The sequence below is a fragment of the Alligator mississippiensis genome, chromosome 11 (assembly GCF_030867095.1).
Source record: "Alligator mississippiensis isolate rAllMis1 chromosome 11, rAllMis1, whole genome shotgun sequence".
Classification (NCBI taxonomy): Eukaryota; Metazoa; Chordata; order Crocodylia; family Alligatoridae; genus Alligator; species Alligator mississippiensis.
The window spans coordinates 29,774,981-29,789,515 of NC_081834.1; the positions used below are offsets into that span (position 1 = coordinate 29,774,981).

General features: G+C 38.1%; 1 protein-coding gene across 6 annotated transcripts in view; it reads left to right on the forward strand.

The window, feature by feature from the left end:
- Positions 1-14,535, forward strand: part of SCAPER (S-phase cyclin A associated protein in the ER) — a 372,539-nt gene that overhangs the window by 77,590 nt on the left and 280,414 nt on the right. For all 6 annotated transcript variants that reach the window (XM_059714759.1, XM_014606103.3, XM_006261352.4 and 3 more), the window contains one exon: positions 8,630-8,892. In XM_059714759.1, coding sequence (XP_059570742.1) covers positions 8,630-8,892 — 263 coding nt within the window. The remainder of the gene's footprint in view (positions 1-8,629; positions 8,893-14,535) is intronic.

A 14,535-nucleotide genomic window follows, 5' to 3' on the forward strand; every position in this document is an offset into this window, starting at 1 on the left:
CGCTAAATTGTAGCTTCTTTCCTTTTGTTTAAAGAGTCTCCTTGGAGGAACCTTAAATTCACAACCTTTACAATTGTTTCGTTGGAAATATTAAAAAGCCCTTTACCTTTGGGTTATGAACTTATGTTTTGCCTCCCTCTCTTTGTCTACCAGCATATACTGGAAATTTAGGATTTTCTCCAGAGATTGTTTTCCCTATTTACCTTTTCATCATCTATTGACCCAGTTTCCTTCATGCAAACGCAGCATGGAACTAATAGAAATAGTCCAATAAAAATGAATAAAAAATTTTAAGTGTTTCTAATTTAATATTTTAAAGGAAGACTATTATAAGATAAAGATAAAATAAAGATACACTTAAGGAATGCAAAACTCTAGAACTCTTGGTTGAGATGCATTTAATGAATTATACTTTAAAACTATCACTAGTAGTAAAAATCATGTGCAGTAGATAAAGTTGTAAATGTACATAGTATTTTATGAATGGAGAATATAACACGTTTCGTGCCCTGAATGTCTTACAATTTAAATTAATTCAGTTTTGTAACAATACACTTTGTTTAGAAAAAAGTCAAAAGTAGAAATACAGTAAAAAAAATAAAAAAAATAAAAAAAATCAAATCTTATTCTACCCTGTTTTATAATGCTACATCCTTGAGCAACATTTAAGTTTAAAAAAACCCCACACAAACCTTAATGGAACATTTGTCTTTGGTCTCACTCTGCTTCTCAGCAGGCCTTTTTATTTAAATAACCTTCAGGCATTTTTATGTTTTCTGAGAGAAATTTCATTTTTGTTTTTTACAGTTTAGATGGTCTAAAAAGGGGGTACTGAGGTACAACTGCTTGAGGACAAGAAATACTCTGCACTAGCAAGTGTTATCTGTGGTACTACAGCAGGCAGAGTCTGTGGCCCCTGGGGAATTTCAGGACAGGTTAGGTATACCAGTTTTTTTGAAGGCAGAGCTTTTTCTACCTCCAGGGACATTCAGCTGTTATATACTCCATACTACTGATGAATTCTTTAAGTACAAGTCATAGCCTTCTACATACCAGTGATGCTTTATAGAAATTGGACAATATACTACAGAGTGTTTCTTTTTTTAGATTCTAATTAAGTATTATCAAACAATGATGGAAATTTTTGGTTGGTGACTGAATTAATTTCATAAGCTATTAGTTTGAGATTTAATTGGAGTGATCTTCATAAGTGGGAGACTTCCTGGGTTAATCTGTTTTTCAATAGTAAGATCACTAAATAGTTCTTTTTCTTACACCAGATAAAACAGGGAGTCACTTTGTTTTACCAGTGCTTTCAGATTTCATTGGGGAATAAATATGACCAACACTTTACTATCTCTGATAAAAATGGTTAGGAAGGCTAATTAGATTATATCTATGCAATTAGTAGTCCCATTGTAGATCTCTCATTGTCATTTTCTTATCAGTTACTGTTTTCTTGGGAAATCTTTTAGTCCTTTTTCCTTTGTGACCAGACATTCTGTTCCAGATAGAAGGCAGTCTTGCAATTATGTGTCCTGAGCCTTTTATTTAGAACACAGTTTCCCAGGTTGTGATGCATGTACAATATTAGTCATGTGAGTTTCATGTTCCATCATTTCAATTCACAAGTTTTTAAGGAGATACCTGAACGAATAAAGTTTGAGAACCATTGGTCTCTTATGGAATAGGTAAAGAGGTTCTGCTTAATTCTGCTGGAATTAAGCTTTTGAATACAGTGACATCAGGTACCCTGACCTTACATCACAGTTGTGGTCTAAATACTATATGGTCATGTTATAATTAATTACCAGTAATTGACATAATTGAAAGGTCAAGTACATAAGTATATTACTTATTACTATTTTCTTTTCCTGTTAAGCATGATAATTTTAGAATTCAGCTATATTAACTACACTGTATAAGCATTATATTTGTTTTCTATTACATGGTTGTATGACACTTGGCTATTGCGTAACAGCTTTAAAAAATTGCTGTTGAGGTTTGCCAGTGCCTGTCACTTTGCATGCTTCTGGCTTAACCCAGGAAATGAATCTCTTCCATTATGTAACAGGAGATATGGCCTTCAGCATTGCCATAAACTACACTGACAGGCAGTGGACTCCAAAGGCTGCATGGGCAGCCAGGCATAGTGGGGATATAGACATCTTTCTCTTGGACATGTTATTTGTATGTTGCCAGCCAAGAAGATAGTATTGGGGTGTTTTAAGGAAACCTTCATTACCTGGCTCCACTAGAGTTAAATCTGTGTTGTTCTGGGAAATGGGACTGTGAAAATTGTGCGTACCCTGTTGTTTTGAGAGCTGGGAAAGTTATAGCTCATGTTTAAACATCTTCAGCTATCACCAGTCAGTCTTCCAAATAGTCTTCCCATAAAAAAGAGGGCAGTCTGATTTGGGATCTTCTCAATGAATTAAAAAAAAACACTTATTTTTTAAAAATAAACAACTAACTTCATGGGACATGGCACAAACAAAAGTTTGTTACTGTTTATTTTCCCTTTTAACCAATTGGTCAGGTGCTTATTTGGATAGCATGGTTCTCTGTTTCCTCCATTGTCACTGCTCATTTAATCTTTTGTGTGACTAATGGAGCACTAGTATCCAAGGGGGAGGAATTTAAATATATTATTGAAAGAGAAAACAAGGTTTCTCAACTGTCACTGAAGCTCTGAGAATACACTGCCTGTGCAAATTCATGCTTCCACCCGTATTTCTATTTCCACATGAACTTGTGGTGAAAGTATTTTTAGGTAGATCTATTACTAGCCAATGCTGTCTTTTTCCTACAATTTTTAGTTGTTTTTTGTTGTTGTTGAATGTTTAGATATGGAAAAATATCAACATAGGAATGTTGTTAATATGATTCTGAAATGTTTAGTTTGGTTAGTTATACATTCTGTCAGTTACCTTTTGGTTCTCTCTTTGTTTTTGTTTTTTTACTTTGTTTGGCCTCTAATCTTTCTCACCACTTTGTGTCAGTTCTAAGCATCTGTTACCCAATCTCTCCTTTGATATATACATCTTCTTTCTCTAAGCATCTTATTCCATCAATCCTCTTGTATTTCTTATCCTCTCCTATCTCCTCTGTACCTTTCCTTTTTGTTCTTCCTGCATTTTCTCTCTAGGCCAGAATGAATTGCAGTTGACAAAATATTCTTCCTCTGCTTCTCTCGTCGACAGTGCTTTTTTCACAGTACGTGATATTTGTCAGGTTTTCTTTTGGTTCAGTTCTTCTGTTCCTGCAATCTTGATCTTTGTTCCTAGTTACATGTCAACAAAGTCAATAGACCAGCCCTGGGAATATATTGAGAAATATCACCCCAAGATATCAAGGGATAGTTTGTTCCCTTCTCAGTTCTCAAAAGAGTTTTATTGCTTTTTAAGGACACATAATCCCCATTGGAAACAGTGCTTCTCTTCTCCTTTTCCTCCTCATTTCTATTATTTTTTTACATGGTTGTTAATAGTACTTAGACCATTTAGATTTCTTAACAGTTCTTTAACAGTTCTGCCAGTACCCACCTGAAACAACTCATGTAGAGAAACTGTTGTTATCACTGTCAACTTTTTAACTGTATTTTCTTTCACATTCTTTTTTTTCTGTTTTCCATCCAACACTTCTATCTCAGACCTGAGAGAAGTTGTGGAAAAATCATTTAATTTCCTTCTGTGTTCAGGTGTATAGATCAATTTCTTCCAGCTTCATGTAATCGTAGTTCTCCATAGTTCCACCACAGTGCCTACAATAATATTGCTGAAGATGTAGTAAAAAATAATGAAAGGTACCTTATTTGGAGCTGAAAGTTTAGTAATGAATGAGGAAGGCCAAGTAATAGGTAATATATCACTGGTAAAGAGATTTTTTTTTAAGGGAACATAAGTCTCATGAGGCAGAACTCCTTAGAGTATTACAAATACTTGGGTACATTTGTGTTGTTGATAAATCTGCTGGACAATTCTTCCAGATGGAGTAACTTTGAAAGAAGGCAGCCCACGTGGCTATGAGGGCCCCAACATGACAGATGGCTTGTCACTTCCATGTAATACAAGAGCAAGGAGAGACAGGGAAGTTCAAATGAAACTAGAGAATGATCAGAGTAGTCAAATGAATTATTCATTAACTAAACTGGGCAAGTAACCAAATCCAGCATGTGATACTTAGCACGTGGAACTGGCTAGTGAACTCTATGAAAAGAATTCCAGTCTTGGAAAGAAGTTATTATGAACCAGGGATGATACCCTGGTGAGTAGTAAATGTATTTAAAATCAAAAGCTGTATGATCAGATGTCAGTAAAGGTATTAGTGCCGCACAATTTTTGTTAATGTAAGCATAGCTGAAAATGACCAGGAATACATGACTGATGAGAAATTTAGAAATGGAAAAGATAAAACAAACAAACTTTGGAGCACATGAATAGATATCAAGTGTTGGTCATAAAAAACCTCCAGTGTTGCATCTATCGGTAATTACTTGAGAACTCTGCAGAAATATTTACACTTTATGTAAACTTTACAATTATGTTTTATTTGGGTAGCTTTACCAAATTGCCAGTGTGCTATCAAATGCTGTAGGTAAATTTCTGTTCTGTTCAAGTTTTTGGGTGTAATGCTCAAGTAAAAATTGTGAACCTGTGACAGTCAATGGATGTTTTAATAAATAAATAAACTTGTATATATCTGGCTTTTACTAGAGGGGTCCTTAAAATGGTAATAATAAATATAATATACTAGTATTATAGCAATGTGGTGGTGGTGGTGGTGTTATTCAAATAATAATGCAATATAGTATAATATTAGAACAACAAATACAATTTTAGAGCACCTAAAAGTGAGCTACAATTCTCTCAACAATCTAGATACCAAGGAAGCAGCTAAGCAGTCCAAGTAAGGTATCTACAGGCAGTCCTTGGACTTACAACCCAATTGCTTCCTGAAAACCGTTAAGTCAAAACATTGTAACTTGGAACCGCTTTTCTCATAAGAAACAATGTTATAAATGGGGGATTTGTTCTTGAACTAAGGCCCGATACCCTATTTTCACCAAAAATACTCCAGAATTTTGTACTCAATCAATTATAGATGAGTAATATAGCTACATTAATGTATTTATATTGTAAATAGCAATCATATTGATTTGGAGGGACTTCTTTGAGGTGACTTTGTTGGACTTTTTAAAGGCTCTTGGTTGGACTTTTTGGAGGGTTTTTGGCTGGAGTCTTCTCAGGAGTTTTGGCTGCAGGTTTTTCTGGAGTCTTTCTGGAGTCTGCTTTCTTAAAGAAGGTGTCCAAGGAAGTTTGGACAAATGTTCTCCAGGGAGATGAGCGATTCAGCGAACTTGTTTGCTGGTGTGGCGTGGCGTCGCATTGGATCAAGCATTGTAAAGTCAAAACTGGCGTCATAAAGTTGAAACAGGGTGTCAATTTATAAACATAAGTGTGAAACATTGTATCTCAAAACATTGTAAGTCAAGGGCTGCCTGTATTTATTTAGTAAATTTACTGTAGGTCTGAGGATAATAGAGGTTACCTGAGGCTTTTTGCTTGATGTATTAAAAGATTTAGAAGATAACTCAAGATTTTATCTTCTACAAGAGGTAACTTAGCTTATCTAACCAGCATGTGATACTTAGCACGTATAGATGGCTAATGAGCTTTATGCAACTTGTTTTATCCTTGCTACATGTCTTGCATTACCATCAATGACAACATTTTTTTGATTTATTGAAAACAAATGACCCTGTGAATATTGTTAAGATTTGTTTGCATTCTAGATGCATGTAATCTATTTAGAAACAAGAAATCGGGGTAGATATTCAGCTGTCATGTAGGTATATAGACTTCACTATTATGCTTCCTGATTTATATCAGCTCATTATATACTCCAACATTTCTACAGGTTTATCTGGTTTTCTATGCAGGCTGTTAGATATGAGAAGGAAGGAGAGAAAATAAATACACAATATAGAACTATTGTTTTGCATCCAGTTCCTTTTCTCTCCAGCTCCCATTCATGTGGGAGCTCAATATATCTCCTATTCAGCTTGGTAGGAGATGAATAAATGTGTATCCAGTAATTCAAACACGAAGCAAATCCTCAAAAGTGAATAATATATAGTTCACCTTACCAGGTAAGTCATTCAGTTCAGTAACCTTCCCTAGGTGCTTCCAGTACTTTTTAACAACTATCCTCTATTGCTTTCCTAGAAGCAATTAGTAATTGTGTACGTAAGTTATCAAACCACCCAAGTTTGAAAATGCTGGCTCTGTTTTGGCTCCCAGCCCCTGTATCTGAACCACATGGCCATCTTTCCTGTTGTAAAAAGCTTTGAGAGACCTTGCGTGGAAATGATTTTGTATAAACATAAATCCTATACTATTCTAAGCTTAGTCTGAGGTTTCAGTTTCATTTTATGATTTGTTATCCATCCTGACCAGTATTCTTTCTTACAAATACTTCTATATTTTATTTGACTGGTTATTCAAAAACATTTATTCCAAAGGTATATTGTAAAATATAGTCCTTAATTAATTCTTTAGTTGTACTGAGCTCAAAGTTTATTCATATATTGGGATGTTCTTTTTGATGATTTTCTTCTATTATATCAATATTTGTATTACCTGATAGTGTTTATGTTGGTCATCTCCTTGGTTAATGGATTAGCTCCAAGCTCTACATAGTATTTCTTTCTACAAGGAACCTTTTGAAAGAGTGGTTTTCTTTCCTGTTTTAAAATAAAATGATTGATCATAGTGTTCATAAAGGATGAAGAGCTGTGTGTTCTGGAAACTATTTTCCAAGAGGGTAGAGAGTAGTCGTCTCTGTTACTTATTTTGCCATGCTTTTTTAAAGTGCTAAATGTTAAGATACTTTTAAAATTTGCATTCTTTGTTTAAAAGGGAGAATGTAAAAGAAACAAATTTATTTATATCTTTTTTTTAATTTTAGTGCCTTTTAAATTTTAAGAAATAAACTCAGTTTAAGGTTTCTTTTTGTGGTCATCACCCCTTTTGGGCCCCAGTCCTGCAAAGACTGAGACATGTCCTTACTTTACACATGAGTTGTATTGTCAGTTTCCCTGGAACTGCTACTGCTTATATGCAAAAATTAAGCAAGGAAGTTAAGTTAAATGTGTGTAGAATCAAAGCCTGAGAGAGAAGTTACTAAAGGTACTAAAAGGATTCATTTCTCAGATTTTAAAATCTATTTGTAGTGTTACTGAATTTTCTATATCTTAAATGTAATGGAAAATGGAAACATTCAGAGAATTGGTGCAGATTTTGAAATGGAGAAGAGACTGTTATTTTCAAAATAGTTTTTCTGGAATTAAATGACATTTCTTCCCCTAATTGATTGTATTGATAATGCATACTCAGATCCATTACATTGCAGCCAGTCTGCCCATATACTTACATGCTAAACAGTTGATGCTTATAATGAAGATTTATATCAGCTTACTTCTGAAAGCAGAAGGGTGGATGGAAGCTTAAATACCAAGCCTTTCAGGAATTTCTAAGAACGAATGTACTGATAACAACTAGAGATAGTAGAAGTATTATTAATGGAGAGGTGGTGGTTGCGTGTAGGATACAAATCATAATGTATCTGATTAAGAAAAGCCTGAGTCTGCTATCATTCAGGCACATGCAACTTGGGAGACTTTTTTAAATATTCACCAAAATCTGTCAACAAGCTGTGATCTGTTGGTGACTTTTTATTATTTAGCTATTCAGTCATTTGACAGTATCTACACTGAACAAATGGGGCTGATTATTTAACACTGGTTACATGAACTCTGTCAGGTCAAACCTGTGCCAAAGGTTAGGGCTTTATTTTTTAAATTAACCTTTATAAAACATGAAATCAGTAGAAATGTTTCTGCAGAATTAAAATAAATTAATGGAAGCTACTCTTCTAAGTGTACCAACTTCTGCAATTTACAGCTCAAGCTTAGCAGTATTTTTCTGTTTCATGAAATTCAGAAAGTGAGATTATCTGGAAATTGAAATTATGTAGCATACGTTAATCATCTACACTGACAAAAACAAAAAGTAAGTATACTTCTTACGTGGAGAAGTGATGACTTGTATTTTATACAATATTGTCATTTTAATAGACTAAGGCAAGTAAAGTATTGCAAGTAAACCTGCCTGGTGCAGCTTTGCACTTGCTAAAAGCCCACTAAAGTTACTGAGGCTCCAACGTATTTCATACAGTTTTGACTGGAGGATCAAAACCTGAGATGTAATCCTTGGATAGGAAAGGAGACCTCGTGTGTGGCACCATGCTTCTGAGTTATGCACACAGATAACTTTGCTTATGTATAACCCCCTTGAAAACCAATGGTTTTACTTCTATGCATGATATTTTGATGTCTGTACAAAAAGTTGAGAACCACTGATATAAGAGTTTGGAGAATGGTGTTTGCACTTCATAAATGGATAGTACTCATTGAAGGAAAAAATATTTATGAACAATGATCTAATTGATTTCCATTTCTTTTCAAAGAGAAAATGCCTTTTTGTTGTACAAGAGAAGCTTAGAAAATATGTTAAACTTGTATTTATGAATCTGTTTCTTGGTGTGGTGTTTGGGTCTTTTCACATAGACAGGAAGGATGCAGAAGGATGGGAAACAGTTCAGCGTGGAAGGCCTATTCGATCCCGGTCGACAGCTGTGACAACAAAAACTCCTTTGGCTATAGAATCATTAAGATCCAAGGATGATAGTGACAAAGAGAATACATGCTGCATCCCATCAGAGAGCAAACCAAAGAGTTTGTTCACAGGAGATATTGCATCCAAAACAGTCGAGTCTCTACAGAAAGATTCTTCACATCAGTGTGAGCATCCTCTTACTGAAAGGTCTCAAGTGAGTATAATTTAGCACCATGTCTTTAACTTTGTTATTGCAGCTTGCTAGTGTTTGTTTAGAAAAATGAATCTCCGTAATTATGTCCAATGGTATAGTCTCCAAACTGACTAAACAAGTAAAAAACATATTCTAACAACTCTTTTGTTTTAATATACAACAACTTCATTGCAGGTGGTATTAATGTGATGATGCAAATGCAATTAAAATCTCAGAGTTTCAGATAGAGATGGGTCATTGATTTTTACAATCTATACTAATACATGAGGAGGCTGGGAAAAAAACTGGTTATGGTGGAATATGGTTGTGGTTCTATAGAGATATATATAGAGAGAGAGAGGTATAGATATTGACACGTAGGTATAGATATATCTATATATAAATATATATCTATATATCTTGACAAACTTCAGCTTTTATTCATTTATTTATATAATCTTGATTGTATAGTTAGGTCTTCAACTTTGTATATAAATTGTAGGGGTGTGCAAAACGGGCCCTATTCGATTCAGATTTGGATTCGGCTGGAATCAGGGACAGTGATTCGAGCCGTTGATTCGGATCACTGTCCCCGATTCTATATGGTCTAATCTGAATCTGAAGATTCGATGCTGATTCAGAGAATCAGCAATTTGGCCATAGACACAGCTTTAAATGTTTTTTCTACATACCTCAAGGTACCAGGCGCAGCTTGTGAATGCTACAATGCTGGGGTGGATGGAGCATCCCACAGGAGTGCAGGGGGGCCCCCTGCATGCTCGGCAGTGAACCCAGAAGTGGAACAGAAGTAATTCCGGTCCAATTCCAGGTCTGCCGGGGAGCCCGCACCTCCCCCCTCCAGCTTGGCGATCCGCTGTGGGGGGACCCCAGGTGCCCCCCCAGACCCAGGAGGTACCAGTTGCTGAGCTGGGTTGGGGGGCGCAGCAGAGGCCCCCCTGCACGCTCCCCAGTGGACCCAGAAGTGGACCAGAAGTGCTTCTGGTCCACTTCCGGGTCTGCTGCCAAGCGTGCTGGGGACCCCCTATGCTCCTGTGGGATGCTCCATCCGTCCCCGCACTGCAGCATTCATGAGCCGCCTGGTACCTTGCGGTACGTAGAAAAAAACATTTAAAGCTGTGTCTGAATTGCTGAATCTTTCCGAATCTATTTGAAGGATTCCAAATTGATTTGGCGAGATGAAACGATCTCCTGATTCAATTCGGATTTGGAGATTAGGCCACTGAATTGGGCCAAATCTCCGCCGAATCGAATCAGCAGCCAAAGCTTCGCACAGCCCTAATAAATTGCTCTATTACATTGTATTTTATTGCACATACTATATTTTCTCACATACAACAGAATGCAATTCAACAAGGAGAAGTGCAAAATGCTGCACCTAGGGAGGAAAAATGTCCAGCATACCTACTGCCTAGGAAATGACCTGCTTGGTGGAACGGAAGCAGAAAGGGATCTTGGAGTCCTAGTGGACTCCAAGATGAACATGAGTCATCAGTGTGACAAAGTAATCAGAAAAGCTAATGGCACTTTATTGTGTATCAGCAGATGCATGACGAACAGATCCAAGGAGGTGATACTTCCCCTCTATCGGGCGCTGGTCAGACCGCAGTTGGAATACTGCGTTCAATTTTGGGCGCCACACTTCAAGAGAGATGTGGATAACCTGGAGAGGGTCCAGAGAAGGGCCACTCATATGGTTAAGGGCTTGCAGGCCAAGACCTATGAGGAGAGACTGGGGCACCTGGACCGCTTTAGCCTCCGCAAGAGAAGGTTGAGAGGCGACCTTGTGGCTGCCTATAAGTTCATCACGGGGGCACAGAAGGGAATTGGTGAGGTTTTATTCACCAAGGCGCCCCCGGGAGTTACAAGAAATAATGGCCACAAGCTAGCAGAGAGCAGATTTAGACTAGACATTAGGAAGAACTTCTTCACAGTTCGAGTGGGCAAGGTCTGGAACGGGCTCCCAAGGGAGGTGGTGCTCTCCCCTACCCTGGGGGTCTTCAAGAGGAGGTTAGATAGGCATCTAGCTGGGGTCATCTAGATCCGGCACTCTTTCCTGCCTATGCAGGGGGTTGGACTCGATGATCTATTGAGGTCCCTTCCGACCCTAGAATCTATGAATCTAAAAAACATGCTCCCAAATAAAACACATACCTTGTTTTTGGAAGGCAGAGTGTAAACAAAGAAAAAAGACTTTTCAAATGTTGTAGCTGACTACAACTCAGGCTTTGTATAGATATTCGGTTTCTCCTGGGAAAGTTGCTGCCCTTCCCTACCCCACCAGGGGTAACGTGCTCCATGCCAGAGCGTACGTGGCATGCACATTCCCACAAGGTGTGCCACTGCTACTTCTCCCCAGGGAAATGCACATTTCCTACTTGCCTGGATGCAGCCTCTGAATTTATAAACATTCTGACCTGTTACAAGCTTTCTGAGTGTTTTGCTACAATAGAATTGCTCTATTATTTTTCTGTAGTCAAAAATGAGTGAAAATTAAAAGGTGGCATTTTCTGAGGGCAACCTTGAGTCTGAAACAGTTGAGAACCACTGATCAAGGTACTGTCAGCAGCCTACTTGCTCCTTCAGGCACAAGCTACAATGCTCAGCCACTAGCTTTGGCTTTGAGAGTGTTTACACAGGATTCTGCCTCTTCAGCTTGTTAAGCCAGATAGGTTGTGTCAGCCATCTTGGCAGCTGCATGGCATGCACACTTTGTCTAGGTTTGCTGCTTTTCCAGTACAGAAAACAGCCTCACTGCTTAAGACACACATCCCAGTTCTGGGGGAAAGGTGTGTGTTGTATGTGAGAAAATGCAGTATATATAATGTTGCTAGCTGATCGTGCCATCAAGTTACCTATTTCCATAGACTTCAGCTAAATGTGACCATTTACCACCATAATCCTGTTACACACGCACACACACACACGCACGTGCGCATACAATTTTGGGGACCTGATTGTCCCATCAAGGCAGAGGCCCATTTTGGGGAAGGAGGTGTTCACAGGCACAATATCTCCTGGTGTTTCCTGGTGCACAGCACATATCTTGTGCCTCCCTAGAAAAGAGTGCAGCCTCATCTCCCTTGCTGCATACCTGACACATCTGAGGATGTTGAAGTCCCCTTCTTCTACTCCTCTGGTGGAGTTTAGCATCCCATGTGGAGTGCTAGGAGTTTACAGTTGTTGGCCTCTAAAAAAAATTGTTATCTGCAATTTTATCTGGTTCCTGTGCAGTATGGTAAGGGAAATAGCAAAGGACCAGAGCAAAAATCCTTACCTTCCTTTCCTTATTGCATGTGAACAGGGGCCAAGTACAATCTGACCATAAATCTATCCTTTTTAGTAACAATGAACTACTGTATGAGTGCTGTAAAAACCTAGATTCAGAGAAAGTATATTTCAGTCAAAAAGAACGAGTTTTGGCTGGAAGTGAATGTAATTAACTCCCCCCCCCAAAAAAACAAACAAACAAACAAACAAAAAACCCCAATGTTTTTTACAATGGAAATGCTGGTGAAATTATTTACAAGACACTAAAAATTGGTTAAAGTGTTGTTATAGTAGGAAAACATAGTTTTGAAGCTGTGTATAGCAGTTGTTTTCATTATTGTGTTGATATCTTCTTGGGGTGAGAGTTTGTGTGTTTCAACATTTTTTTCCAAGAATTACCTTTGATTTTGCATTGTAGTTTTATTGATTTTCTTGTAAACCGTGTTGACTACATTGTAAACATCAGTAAAGCTAATATAAACATTGTAGATAAGTATATTAGCAGTAGTGACTGTAAGATAAATAATGTTGATGATGATATAAACCAAATCATGCAAATTATGTTTACATCAAGAGACAACAACTCCATTGACTGATTTAACAATATAGTGCTACATTTTGTTCTCATTCACATCATGCAGTCCCATTGTTAAAGAAATATGTCTGCCATTACCTCTGCCATTCTAGATCTTCCTGAAAAGAAAGCAGTGTGGTTCTTCTGAATAAATTAGGACTGATAGGATCCTGGAGAGAGACATATTGTGCACTATGACATTTAGCTGTGCTCTCAGGGGTATTCTTTTTGTGAGTTCTTTTTGTGGCTTGAGGAATGGGTAGGGCTTGGCTATCTGTCACTATATGGATTACTCCCTTCCTTTTGCAAGCAGGTTAAGGGTTCACAGAGCACACTCCAGCTTTTAGTTGTATATAAGCATCAAAACGAAATAGGTTTTATATCCTTCTAAAACCTGTTTTGAGTCTCACTGATGTAACTTAATTTTGATATCTGCCTTGATTTTGATATCACAGGTCCCTTCATTCTCTCATTGCTCCTCTTCAAATCAAAGAGTGTAAAGAAGGGTGTATTTTCAGATGTGTTATCCTGGTTGAATCCTTTTGTCTTTTATCAAAATTGCCGCTGCTGCATATTTGTTTCTGTTTTCTCAGAGACGGCTAGAGCAAATGTCATAGTTTTGAGCTATCGCTATGCTGGTCTCTATACTTCATTGCAAATAGTCTACATTTACATTTAAAAAAAAAGTTTCTTCCAAAGATTTGTCCTGGAAACCCCCCTCCCAACCATTTCCAGTTCTTAATCACTGTTCCAAAGCATGGAGACAAAGCTTTTCACTGAAATAATTGCAAGAATATTTTAATATGGCAAAACATTTGCCCCTAAACTTTACTTGGAAGTGGCTGGGCTGTTTTAACTGAAACATTAAAAAAAAATCAGTTGTGGGCAAGCATCCAGTACAGAACATTTCAGACTGAAAGGTTTAACTGGCAAAACTTAATATTTGAGGAATAACCAGCAGGATACTTACAGGCCGAGGAACTCCCTTCTTGTCAGTGCAGAGGCAGAAAAGGATCTTGGAGTCATTATTGATTCCAAAATGAACATGGGCCAACAGTGTGGGGACGCGGTCAGGAAGGCCAACCGTACCTTGTCATGCATCCACAGATACATCTCAAGCAGGTCCAAGGAGGTGATCCTCCCCATCTATGCGACTCTGGTCAGGTCACAGTTGGAGTACTGCATCCAGTTCTGGGTGCCACACTTCAGGAGGGATGTGGAAACATGGAGAGGGTCCAGAGGAGGGCCACCCACATGATCAGGGGGCAGCAGATCAGGCCCTACGAGGAGAGGCTAAGGGACCTGAACCTGTTCAGCCTCCACAAGAGAAGGCTGAGGGGGGATCTAGTGGCCTGTTACAAACTAGTCAGAGGGGACCAACAGGCATTGGGGGAGTCCCTGTTCCCACGAACACTTCCAGGAGTGACTAGAAATAACGGCCACAAGCTGGCAGAGGGTAGATTCAGGCTAGACATCAGAAGGCGCTACTTCACTGTCAGGGTGGCTAGGATCTGGAACCAGCTTCCAAGCGAAGTGGTGCTGGCTCCTACCCTGGGGGTCTTTAAGAGGAGGTTAGACAAACACCTTGCTGGGGTCGTTTGACCCCAGTACTTTTTCCTGCCATGGCAGGGGGTCGGACTTGATGATCTGCTCAGGTCTTTTCCAACCCTATCAACTATGAAACTATATACAGCCAAAAATGGAAAATGTCTGGTAATTGTAACTATAGATGGCAATATTTGTACAATCTATGAACAGAAAGTAGAATACAGTAATTTTAGCTTCTTTTTTCCTGTGCAATA